Genomic DNA, 13,758 nt, shown 5'->3' with positions numbered 1-13,758 from the left:
CCTCACTACCGAGTTCCAAACTGCCTCTGGAAGCAACGTCAGCACAATAACTGTTCGTCAGGAGCTTCATAAAATGGGTTTCCATAGCTGAGCAGCCGCACACAAGCCTAAGATCACCATGCACAATGCCAAGCGTCGGCTGGAGTGGTGTAAAGCTCACCACCATTGGACTCTGGAGTAGTGGAAAATCGTTCTCTTGAGTGTTGAATCACGCTTCACCATCTGGCAGTCCGGGTTTGGCAGATACCAGGAGAATGCTACCTGCCCCAATGCAGGAATAATGGCCTGGAGTTGTTTTTCATGGTTCGGGCTAGGCCCCTTAGTTCCAGTGAAGGGAAATCTTAACGCTACAGCATACAATGACATTCTAGAAGATTCTGTTCTTCCAAATTTGTGGCAACAGTTTGAGGAAGGCCATTTCCTGTTTCAGCATGACAATGCCCCCGTGCACAAATTGAGGTCCATACAGAAATGGTTGGTCGAGAACAGTGTGGAGGAACTTGACTGGCCTGCACAGAGCCCTGACCTCAACCCCATCGAACACCTATGGGATGAATTGGAACGCCATTGGGTCATGTGATGGTTACAAGCTTAAAAAACGTATTTGGCACTATATAGAACCATTTGTTTTTAGTGTATAACCTGTTCTCTGTCTCGTTCTCTCTCCAGGGTGATCTCTGCAGTATGAACTATCCCTTTCAGATACATGTTAGATCGTAACCTGTTCTCTGTCTCTCTCTCTAAAGGGTGATCTCTGCAGTGCTGTACGGAGCCATGGCAGTAGGAGAGGCCAACTCCTTCACGCCTAACTATGCCAAAGCCAAGATATCAGCATCTCACCTTATGTTCCTTATCAACAGAGAACCTGCCATAGACAACTGCTCACAGGAGGGAGAAACACTGGTACACGCACACACACACACACACACACACACCACATCACACCCAGTGGCTATCACAGTGGAGAGTTGTGGAGTGATTGTATAGTACATGCCAGGAGATTATTTCATGAAAGGATGTTCTTCTGCCTCCCTCTCTTCCCTCCAGGACCACTTTGATGGTAACGTACGTTTCCAGGGGGTGAGGTTCAACTACCCGTCCCGTCCAGACCTTGCTGTCCTGCAGGGACTGGAGCTGAAGGTGCAGAAGGGCCAGACTCTAGCCCTGGTGGGCAGCAGTGGCTGTGGGAAGAGTACGACCATACAATTACTGGAGAGGTTCTACGACCCACTACAGGGCACAGTGGTGATTACACACACACACACGTTATGTTCCTCTATCCTCGTGGGGACCTACAATTAATTTCCATTCAAAACCCTATTTTCCCTAACTCCTAACCCTTACCATAATCTGAACCCAAACCTAACTCCTAACACTAATTGTAACCCTAAACCTAACCCCTAAATTTAAAATAGCCTTTGTCCTGATGGGGATGTGGGAAATGTCCCATGAGGGAGAATTTTTGTTTTACTATCCTTATGGGGACTTTTGGGCATTTTTAGGTCCCCACAAGGATAAAAGACCCAACCTACACACACAAACGTTTTCACACACATGTATACACACATTGATTATTAAAGCTATATGTACTGTATGTTTAATGACCACTGTCACCAGTCAGACAGTGAGATATTTGCTGGAATTTTTATATGCAAAAATACATGAAACATAGAGCCCGCATGTGTCTCCATGTGTGACTGTGTAGATATTCTCCTACTAAAACACGGTTCTATAATTACTGACAGGCAAGGATGTTGACACTGTTGCTTCATAATGCTCTACTATACTGGCTCTACTGTACTGAGACCTTGTGGGTTATGATCCTGCTCAAAGTGCATTTGTGTGTTCATGTGGAGGTTATTGCCCTGCTAAGGGCACTGATAAAATGACAAACACTAGAGGATTATCCAACTTTGATGTTAACTCTTCCTTCTGCTCTTCTTCCTCAGATGTTGGACAACAGTGATGCTAAGAAGCTGAACATCCATTGGCTGAGGGCCCAGATGGGCATCGTATCCCAGGAGCCCGTGCTGTTTGACTGTAGTCTGGCAGAGAACATCGCCTACGGAGACAACACACGCAAAGTTACCATGGAGGAGATCCAGAGTGCTGCTAAAGCTGCCAACATACACAGCTTCATAGACGACCTGCCTCAGGTACACACTAATACTACTACTGTCACCACTACTACTACTACCACCAATACTACTACTGTCACCAAAACTACTATTACCACCAATACTACTACTGTCACCACTACTACTACTACCACCAATACTACTACTGTCACCAAAACTACTATTACCACCAATACTACTACTGTCACCACTAATACTACTACTGTCACCAATACTACTACTACTACTACAACCACCAATACGACTACTGTCACCACTACTACTACTACTACTATTGTCACCAATACTACTACTACTACAACCACCAATACGACTACTGTCACCACTACTACTACTACTAATGTCACCAATACTACTACTACTACAACCACCAATACGACTACTATTACCACCAATACTACTACTGTCACCACTACTACTACTACTGTCACCAATACTACTACCACCAATACTACTACTACCACCAATACTACTACTACCACCAATACTACTACCACCAGTACTACTACTACTACTACTACTACCACCAGTACTACTACTACTACTACTACCACCAGTACTAATACTACCACCAGTACTACTACTACTACTACCACCAATACTACTACTACTACTACCACCAATACTACTACGACTTCCACCAATACTACTAATGTCACCACTACTACTACTATTACCACTACTACTACTACTGTCACCAATACTACTACTACTACCACCAATACTACTACTACTACTACCAATACTACTACTACTACTACCACCAATACTACTACTACTACTACCACCAATACGACTACTGTCACCACTACTACTACTGTCACCACTACTACTACCACCAATACGACTACTGTCACCTCTACTACGACTACTACTGTCACCACTTCTACTACTACCACCAATACGACTACTGTCACCACTACTACTATTACCACCAATACTACTACTGTCACCACTACTACTACTACTACTACTACTGTCACCACTACTACTACTACTACTACCACCAATACTACTACTACTACTACTACTACTGTCGCCACTACTACTACTACCACCAATACGACTACTGTCACCACTACTACTATTACCACCAATACTACTACTGTCACCACTACTACTACTACTGTCACCACTACTACTACTACTGTCACCAATACTACTACTACTGTCACCACTACTACTACTGTCACCACTACTACTACTACTACTACTACCACCAATACTACTACTACTACCACCAATACTACTACTACTACCACCAATACTACTACTACTACTACCACCACTACTACTACTACTACTACCACTACTACTACTACTACTACTACTACCACCAGTACTACTACTACTACCACCAGTACTACTACTACTACCACAAGTACTACTACTACTACCACCAGTACTACTACTACTACTACTACTACTACTACTACTACTACTACCACCAGTACTACTACTACTACTACTACCACCAATACTACTACTACTACTACCACCAATACTACTACTACCACCAATACTACCACCAATACTACCAATACTACTACTACTACCACCAATACTACTACTACTACTACTACTACTACCAATACTACTACTACCACCAATACTACTACTACTACCAATACTACTACTACTACTACCAATACTACTACTACTACCACCAATACTACTACTACTACCACCAATACTACTACTACTACCACCAATACGACTACTGTCACCACTACTACTACTACTACCACCAATACTACTACTGTCACCACTACTACTACCACCAATACGACTACTGTCACCACCACTACTACTACTACTACTACTACTACTACTGTCACCAATACTACTACTACTACTACCACCAATACGACTACTGTCACCACTACTACTACTACTACTACTACTGTCACCAATACTACTACTACTACCACCAATACGACTACTGTCACCACTACTACTACTACCACCAATACGACTACTGTCACCACTACTACTACTACTACTACCACCAATACTACTACTACTACTACCACCAATACTACTACTACTACTACCACCAATACTACTACTACTACTACCACCAATACTACTACTACTACTACTACCACCAGTACTACTACTACTACCACCAGTACTACTACTACTACCACCAGTACTACTACTACTACTACTACTACTACTACCAGTACTACTACTACCACCAGTACTACTACTACCACCAGTACTACTACTACTACTACTACTACTACTACCACCAGTACTACTACTACTACTACTACCACCAATACTACTACTACTACTACCACCAATACTACTACTACCACCAATACTACCACCAATACTACCAATACTACTACTACTACCACCAATACTACTACTACTACTACTACCAATACTACTACTACCATCAATACTACTACTACTACCAATACTACTACTACTACCACCAATACTACTACTACTACCACCAATACTACTACTACTACCACCAATACGACTACTGTCACCACTACTACTACTACTACCACCAATACTACTACTGTCACCACTACTACTACCACCAATACGACTACTGTCACCACTACTACTACTACTGTCACCAATACTACTACTACTACTACCACCAATACGACTACTGTCACCACTACTACTACTACCACCAATACGACTACTGTCACCACTACTACTATTACCACCAATACTACTACTGTCACCACTACTACTACTACTGTCACCAATACTACTACTACTACCACCAATACTACTACTACTACCAATACTACTACTACTACCACCAATACTACTACTACTACTACTACCACCAATACGACTACTGTCACCACTACTACTACTACCACCAATACTACTACTGTCACCACTACTACTACCACCAATACGACTACTGTCACCACTACTACGACTACTACTGTCACCACTTCTACTACTACCACCAATACGACTACTGTCACCACTACTACTATTACCACCAATACTACTACTGTCACCACTACTACTACTACTACTGTCACCAATACTACTACTACTACTGTCACCACTACTACTACTACTACTACCACCAATACTACTACTACTACTACCACCAATACTACTACTACTACTACTACCACCAATACTACTAATACTACCACCAGTACTACTACTACTACCACCAGTACTACTACTACTACTACTACTACCACCAGTACTACTACTACTACTACTACTACCACCAGTACTACTACTACTACTACCACTACTACTACCACCAATACTACTACTACTACTACTACTACTACTACCACCAATACTACCAATACTACTACTACTACTACCACCAATACTACTACTACTACTACTACCAATACTACTACTACTACTACTACCAATACTACTACTACTACTACTACCAATACTACTACTACTACTACTACCACCAATACTACTACTACTACTACTACCAATACTACTACTACTACTACCACCAATACGACTACTGTCACCACTACTACTACTACTACCACCAATACTACTACTGTCACCACTACTACTACTACTACTACTACTGTCACCAATACTACTACTACTACTACCACCAATACGACTACTGTCACCACTACTACTACTACCACCAATACGACTACTGTCACCACTACTACTACTACTACTGTCACCAATACTACTACTACTACTGTCACCACTACTACTACTACTATTACTACTGTCACCAATACTACTACTACTGTCACCACTACTACTACTACTGTCACCAATACTACTATTACTATTACTACTACTACTGTCACCACTACTACTATTGCTACTACTGTCACCAATACCACTACTACTATTGCTACTACTGTCACCAATTCTACTGTACTACTACTGTCACTAATACTACTACTGTCACCAATACTACTACTACTACTACTACTACTACTACTACTGCTAATACTACTACTACTGCTAATACTACTGTAAGCATCTTCTGCTTTTGTAAGTTTGGTTTCTTGAGATCTCTACATCAGCACCAATACCTTAATAGTGGCTGCATGGTCAGATAACCACAGACAGACTGATAGTGGTATCAGCTTCTCTCAGATGCCGTGCCAGAGATAACACTGCAGGTCATTACTGGAGTAATTTCGGCTTAGTGCTGTTCCCTGTGTAAGGGTGTAAGGTCTTTCACTCTGAGGGCTTACCACCTGTAGGACTGAAAGAAGTTATGAGCTGGTTTCACACACAGATTAAGCCTAGTCCCAGACTAAAAATAGATTTTAAATGGCCTACGTGTGTTAGTCCCGGTCTAGTTTTAGGCTGGGATTTGATGCAAGGCGCATTATAGAGCACTACACAGCCAACAATACGCCTTTCAAATACATTTTCCCCAGATGTTCACGGAGATCGCGTTCATGGGAAACACTGCGCATGTCAGCTCAATCGTCAATTGAATCCCGGCCTTAATCTGTGTCCGTAAAACCAGCCCTAGGAGTTGTCATGTGTGAGATGACGAGCATAACCTCTTTCTTTCCCTCCATCTCATCTTCCCTCCATCTCCCTGAGTAGAAGTATGACACCCAAGCTGGTGACAAGGGGACCCAGTTGTCAGGAGGGCAGAAGCAGCGTATAGCCATTGCAAGAGCCATCCTCCGCAACCCCAAAGTCCTGCTGCTGGATGAGGCCACCTCCGCACTGGACACAGAGAGCGAGAGGGTGTGTGTGTGTGTGTTTGTGTTCTGCTGAACTATATATATATATATATATATATATATATATATATACAGTTGAAGTCAGAAGTTTACATACACCTTATCCAAATACATTTAAACTTAGTTTTTCACAATTCCTGACATTTAATCATAGTAAAAAGTCCCTGTTTTAGGTCAGTTAGGATCACCACTTCATTTTAAGAATGTGAAATGTCAGAATAATAGTGGAGAATTATTTATTTCTGCTTTTATTTCTTTCATCACATTCCCAGTGGGTCAGAAGTTTACATACACTCAATTAGTATTTGGTAGCATTGCCTTTAAATAGTTTATCTTGGGTTAAACGTTTCGGGTAGCCTTCCACAAGCTTCCCACAATAAGTTGGGTGAATTTTTGCCCATTCCTCCTGACAGTGCTGGTGTAACTGAGTCAGGTTTGTAGGCCTCCTTGCCTACACACTTTATCAGTTCTGCCCACACATTTTCTATAGGATTGAAGTCAGGGCTTTGTGATGACCACTCCAATACCTTGACTTTGTTGTCCTTAAGCCATTTTGCCACAACTTTGGAAGTATGCTTGAGGTCATTGTCCATTTGGAAGACCCATTTGCGACCAAGCTTTAACTTCCTGACTGATGTCTTGAAATGTTGCTTCAATATATGCACATAATTTTCCTGCCTCATGATGCCATCTATTTTGTGAAGTGCACCAGTCCCTCCTGCACCAAAGAACCCCCACAACATGATGCTGCCACCCTCGTGCTTCACGGTTTGGATGGTGTTCTTCGGCTTGCACCCTTTTTCCTCCAAACATAACGATGGTCATTAAGGCCAAAACAGTTATATTTTTGTTTCATCAGACCAGAGGACATTTCACCAAAAAGTACGATATTTGTCCCCATGTGCAGTTGCAAACGGTAGTCTGGCTTTTTTATGACGGTTTTGAAGCAGTGGCTTCTTCCTTGCTGAGCAGCCTTTCAGGTTATGTCGATATAGGACTCGTTTTACTGTGGATATATATACTTTTGTACCGGTTTCCTCCATCTTCACAAGATCCTTTGCTGTTGTTCTGTTGTTCTGCACTTTTCGCACCAAAGTACGTTCATCTCTAAGAGACAGAACGCGTCTCCTTCCTGAGCGGTATGACGGCTGCCTGGTCCCATGGTGTTTATACTTCTGTACTATTGTTTGTTTAGATGAACATGGTACCTTCAGGAGTTTTGAAATTGCTCCCAAGGATGAACCAGACTTGTGGAAGTCTACAATTTTTTTTCTGAGGTCTTGGCTGATTTCTTTTCATTTTCCCATGATGTCAAGCAAAGAGGCACTGAGTTTGAAGGTAGGCCTTGAAATACATCCACAGGTACAACTCCAATTGACTGAAATGATGTCAATTAGCCATGATGTCAATTAGTCAGAAGCTTCTAAAGCCATGACGTAATTTTCAGGAATTTTCCAAGCTGTTTAAAGGCACAGTCAACTTAGTGTATGTAAACTTCTGACCCACTGGAATTGTGATACAGTGAATTATAAGTGAAATAATCTGCCTGTAAGCAATTGTTGGAAAAATTACTTGTCATGCACAAAGTAGATGTCCTAACCGACTTGCTAAAACTATAGTTTGTTAACAAGATATTTGTGGAGTGGTTGAAAAACGAGTTTTAATGACTCCAACCTAAGTGTATGTAAACTTCCGACTTCAACTGTATACCTCTATGTGGATTCATGATACAGACGTTTTAACTACTGTATGTATTTGTCTCTGTTCTCCCTCCCTCCCCAGGTGGTGCAGGAGGCCCTGGATGTGGCTCGACAGGGCAGGACGTGTATCGTGGTGGCCCACCGCCTTTCCACCATTCAGAACGCTGACCTGATCGCTGTCTTCCAGAAGGGAGTGGTGGTGGAGCAGGGCACTCATCAACAACTACTGTCCCAGAGAGGAGTATACTACTCACTGGTCACCACACAGCTGGGCCATGGCAGAAACTGAGGGAGGAGAGGAGGATGGGGGGGAGAGAGAGGCTGAGGGTGCAGGGGGTTGCTGGGAGGGGCTGAGTGTGCAGGGAGGGGTTGAGGGTGCAGGGGGTTGCTGGGAGGGGATGAGTGTGCAGGAAGGGGTTGAGGGTGCAGGGTGTTGCTGGGAGGGGCTGAGTTTGCAGGGAGGGGTTGAGGGTGCAGGGGGTTGCTGGGAGGGGCTGAGTGTGCAGGGAGGGGTTGAGGATGCAGGGGGTTGCTGGGAGGGGCTGAGTGTGCAGGGAGGGGTTGAGGGTGCAGGGGGTTGCTGGGAGGGGCTGAGTGTGCAGGGAGGGGTTGAGGGTGCAGGGGGTTGCTGGGAGGGGCTGAGTGTGCAGGGAGGGGTTTTGAGAGTGCAGGGGGTTGCTGGGAGGGGCTGAGTGTGTAGGGAGGGGTTGAGGGTACAGGGGGATATTTTGTATTTAAAAGGAAGAGGTGGTGGTGCTGTATTTCAGTTATTTATTCAAAAAGTATCACATCTGTACCATAGAGTGCCTGTGTGCCAAATGAATACATGGAACACACACATATACACACACGTCTGCGCATTACTGTAAACTGCACAGAACTAAGCCAATGAGACGCTGAAGCAGTGTGTATCCTCAACATTCAGATTATTACAATGATTTGTTCAATTGTTTTGGGCTTAAAGTAAAACTCCACCCAAAAACTATATTTTGGTATTTATTTCATTAGTCCAGGTTATGTAACTTTCAATATACAGAAATCCTCCCCATATGGGGCACCAGGTAGCCTAGTGATTAGAGCATTGGACTAGTAACCGAAAAGTTGCTAGATCGAATCCCTGAGGTACAAATCTGTCGTGCTGCCCCTGAACAAGGCAGTTAACCCACTGTTCCTAGGCCATGACTGTAAAGGATTTGTTCTTAACTGACTTGCCTAGATAAATAAAATGATGCATTTTGCATCATATCATACGAAGCAAAATGCATCATACAGGGATGATTTCTGTATTTTGAAAGTTACATATCTTGAAAACTTGAGTGCTGACAAGCAAAACATTTGGGATCATGTCAATAATGGACTAATGAAACAAATACCAAAATGTAGTTTTTGGGTGGAGTTTTCCTTTAAAGGCCCAGTGCAGTCAAAAACTAGATTTCCCTGTGCTTTATATATTTCCACACTATCAGGTTGGAATAACATAGTACACAAAATAACTGCACTACACTGCATTTGCACTCTGTTCATCGCTCTGCATTTAGATATATTCATACTGATACTGTAAAATTGTACATCCACTGTATGTCATCTGTATACCAACTTATGTATTTTCACACTATGAGATAATAAAGGTGATTCTAAAATTGTGAAAATGATGATAATGCCCTTTTAGTGTAAGAGCTGTTTGAAAAGCCTGCCTGGAAATTTCTGCCTGCTTTGGTGGGATGGCGTTTTGGCCTGCCTGGTGACATCACCAGGCATACATTGGTTTATTGACCAATAAGAAAGAGTTCAAAAACTCTCTGACAATAACAGCTAGTTTTTAGTTTTCCCCACTCCGACAGTCCTAGCAAAATTCTCGCTTGAGAAATTGCTCTTCGCTAACAAGTTATTTTTATTTTTAAAATTACAATTTTAATTGAAAACAATCACAGTAAGGTACTTAATTGTTACCCAGAAATGATTTTATATTGCGATAAAAAACAGCTGCATTGGACCTTTAATGTTGAGAGGAATTCTTTTTTAAATGATCATGAGATGTGGCCTTCCAAACTGTCTCTGTGCTATGCTCATGCTACTGGAAGTGCCTGAGGTATTTGAAAGGACCAAAGAGTTCCTGAATGTTTTGTTTACCTTAACTGAAGGTAATATGTTGAGTGATATACACACACACACACACACAGCTGAGGGTTGGGGCTCAAGCACTAACAGTATATTGATACAAACCACGTTCCTGTTTCTACGTTGCACTGAATTAACTGACCTCTGCTTGGGTATGTACTGTATGTATGCATGACTTTTTTCCTTATGTAAACAGGTATCATTAATAAAGATGTTTTATTTGAATATTTGGGCTCATGACATGATTCAATCACTTTGATTTGTCAGTTCAATCACACTAAACAACTTTCATATTCAATAAAACATTTTCCAAGTTTACATTGTCAGCCAAGTCAATACTATAATTTTCCTACTGTAAAGTGGGTTACATCATTTTCACTACTTTAGGCATTAAAACAGCTTCTTTTCATTCTGTTGACTGAATCAAATGCAGCGCTCGTCTTTTATCACTTTTCTATCATTTACAACAAAAAAACATGCTGAAAATCTCAAGACTGTCTGAGCGGTATTAACACAATGCTGTGTTCGAGAGCATCAAAACCGTGATGTATCATGGGTAAATTGTGACAGGAATGTTCATTATTACAGACATCTACTACATAAAATGGCATATTGCATAGGGCGGCAGCCTATGGATCTGGCATAGGAGTGGTAGAGCTATTGAAGTCTAAAAAGTTCGGTCAATTAGGGAGCTATTCAATCAAAACCACTAACCAGATCTCTGGGGACAGACTAAAATAAGGACACAGCAAAAAGGCACATTATAATTGACTTTCTTTCCGTCTCACCCAAACACTGTTTCATTGATCATATCCAGCCAAATGCATAATCCTCTACTGATGTGCAAAACATAAAAACAATTTTTCTTGCCCTGGAAACTGGAAAACAGTTTTGATTGAGTAGGGCCCTTATATAATACCCATGAGGCCTGAGGTGAGACGGTAGTCAAAGACAACATGACCCGTTTCTCTCTGTTTCTCAATTTCACAGCTACAACGACAGTTACGTTCTAAAAGAGTCATTTCAACCAACCAAGAACATCTATGCCTCAGTCACTCTTCTGGAAAAGCCAATCAATGTAGAAAAATAATACTATTCATGAATCACTAATGACCAGGGACAGGCGACGCGATGCTACGCTGGTCACTGCAGAGTGGAAGTGTTATGGTGACAGCGAGTTAGGATGTGTATGTTAGCTTAGCGGTGTGCAGTGCATGGCATGGGTTAACACTAAATGTTTCTCATAACATAAAAACAGACGAAATCTAAACAGAATCGTGGTAGGAAATTCAATCTATACATTTTGAAAACAGGGAATCCCCGATCTAGCTGCTACATAAAATCACAGAGAATGATTCACTAAGTGCAAAATAAACTCATTTGTTGAGCTGCATTTAAACAAATAATATATTTTTCTTTATTAAATGTAGAAAAAAATAAATGTGCCTTTGCATTGATCTGTGCAGAACTAAACTATTATTGACTACCATCTACAAACTCTGTGTGTGTGTGTGTGTGTGTGTGTGTGTGTGTGTGTTAGAGCTGAGCTGTGGTAGCGAGATGTAACATGTCATGTAGGGAGGAAACCAGGTTCTGGAACAGTGCCTCTGCATCCGTCTCTGGACTGGACTTCCACGCCGTACAAGAAGCCACGATCCTGAAACAGGAAGTACAAGTCAGATACTGGACACTTGTAAAGGTTTTAAAAAATCTGTCCATCATAGAGAGGACGGAACAACAGAGCTGCACTTTCTAACTACTACTATTAAACTTCACCTTTGACCTTACCTTGACCGCACTAACTAGATGACACGGAAAACAGATGGAATAGTATTATCTGACCCAGAGAGAGAGAGTGTGTGTGTGTGTGTGTGTGTGTGTGTGTGTGTGTGTGTGTGTGTGTGTGTGTGTGTGTGTGTGTGTGTGTGTGTGTGTGTGTGTGTGTGTGTGTGTGTGTGTGTGTGTGTGTGTGTGTGTGTGTGTGTGTGTGTGTGTGTGTGTGTGTGTGTGTGTGTGTGTGTGTGTGTGTGTGTGTGTGTTTACAGGTCAAACTGTGGATGATGGTCAGTGGGGTCAGTGTGTGTGTGTGTTTACTGGTCAAACAGTGGATGATGTTGCTTGGGGTCAGTGTGTGTGTGTGTGTGTGTGTGTGTGTGTTTACTGGGCAAACTGTGGATGATGTTGCGTGGGGTCAGTGTGTGTGTGTGTTTACTGGTCAAACTGTGGATGATGTTGTGTGGGGTCTGTGTGTGTGTGTGTGTGTGTGTGTGTTTACTTGTTTACTGGTCAAACTGTGGATGATGTTGCTTGGGGTCAGTGTGTGTGTGTGTGTGTGTGTGTGTGTGTGTGTGTGTGTGTGTGTGTGTGTGTGTGTGTGTGTGTGTGTGTGTGTGTGTTTACTGGTCAAACTGTGGATGATGTTGCGTGGGGTCAGTGTGTGGGTGTGTTAGCCCACCTGTCGTCTCCGATGCGGTAGAAGAACCCGTAGCCATGGTGCACCATGGGAGCAACCGCTCCCAGGACTGTGGTGTAGCCAACCAGACTGGTGGACAGGGTAAAGTTACCGCCCCCGCCACTGGAGAGAGAACACACACAAATTACAAAACACCATAAACATAAACACACACACACACACACACACACACACAAACACACCTCTTGGAATACAGTGGATCAGTGAAAAGGTTTGGCATAGGAAGTCCCTCCTCCTTGGCGATCAGGTAAAGGCCCAGGAGATGTCTGTCAAAACCTTTTCCGTTCTGTGCCTCAGCCATCAGTTTGTTGTGCTTGTTGAAGGCCAGCAGCAAGGCTTTCCTCTTAGCCTCAGCCTGGGAGACATGCAGAAAGTCAGAGTGTAAGTATCCTGGTCGCCAGATTTACATGTATGGCATGACAATATATGAAGAACTAATCGTTTACTGGACACACACACTCTCACACTTACGCTGGCTGCAGGGAGGAGCATGGTATGGCACCAGTTCTGTGCCTCCAGGGTACAGGGCCTCATGGTCTCAGTCCTGCCATGGTAGAACCTTCTGGTCATCGCTGTCTCATAGCAACTACCTAACCTGGGAGGGGGGATTATCATCAATCATC

At 42.7% G+C, this 13,758-nt stretch overlaps 2 protein-coding genes across 9 annotated transcripts in view; one reads left to right on the top strand and one right to left on the bottom strand.

Annotated features, from left to right (window-relative positions):
• LOC110507788 (ATP-dependent translocase ABCB1) overlaps positions 1-8,875 on the top strand; it is a 30,431-nt gene extending 21,556 nt beyond the window's left edge. For all 5 annotated transcript variants that reach the window (XM_036967167.1, XM_036967170.1, XM_036967168.1 and 2 more), the window contains 5 exons: positions 747-903; positions 1,048-1,245; positions 1,950-2,156; positions 6,702-6,848; positions 8,627-8,875. In XM_036967167.1, coding sequence (XP_036823062.1) covers positions 747-903; positions 1,048-1,245; positions 1,950-2,156; positions 6,702-6,848; positions 8,627-8,833 — 916 coding nt within the window. In that variant the 3' untranslated portion in view covers positions 8,834-8,875. The remainder of the gene's footprint in view (positions 1-746; positions 904-1,047; positions 1,246-1,949; positions 2,157-6,701; positions 6,849-8,626) is intronic.
• A 1,575-nt stretch (positions 8,876-10,450) lies between these two features.
• Positions 10,451-13,758, bottom strand: part of LOC110507826 (peroxisomal carnitine O-octanoyltransferase) — a 52,944-nt gene continuing 49,636 nt past the window's right edge. For all 4 annotated transcript variants that reach the window (XM_036967163.1, XM_036967164.1, XM_036967162.1 and 1 more), the window contains exons 13-16: positions 13,607-13,730; positions 13,318-13,490; positions 13,118-13,237; positions 10,451-12,319 (exon numbers count right to left, since the gene is read on the bottom strand). In XM_036967163.1, the coding sequence (XP_036823058.1) occupies positions 12,199-12,319; positions 13,118-13,237; positions 13,318-13,490; positions 13,607-13,730 (538 nt within the window). In that variant the 3' untranslated portion in view covers positions 10,451-12,198. The remainder of the gene's footprint in view (positions 12,320-13,117; positions 13,238-13,317; positions 13,491-13,606; positions 13,731-13,758) is intronic.

Source organism: Oncorhynchus mykiss, chromosome 3 (genome assembly GCF_013265735.2).
Source record: "Oncorhynchus mykiss isolate Arlee chromosome 3, USDA_OmykA_1.1, whole genome shotgun sequence".
NCBI lineage: Eukaryota > Metazoa > Chordata > Actinopteri > Salmoniformes > Salmonidae > Oncorhynchus > Oncorhynchus mykiss.
The sequence above is the reverse complement of the archived record's forward strand: the minus strand, read 5'-3'. Positions and strand labels throughout refer to the sequence as shown.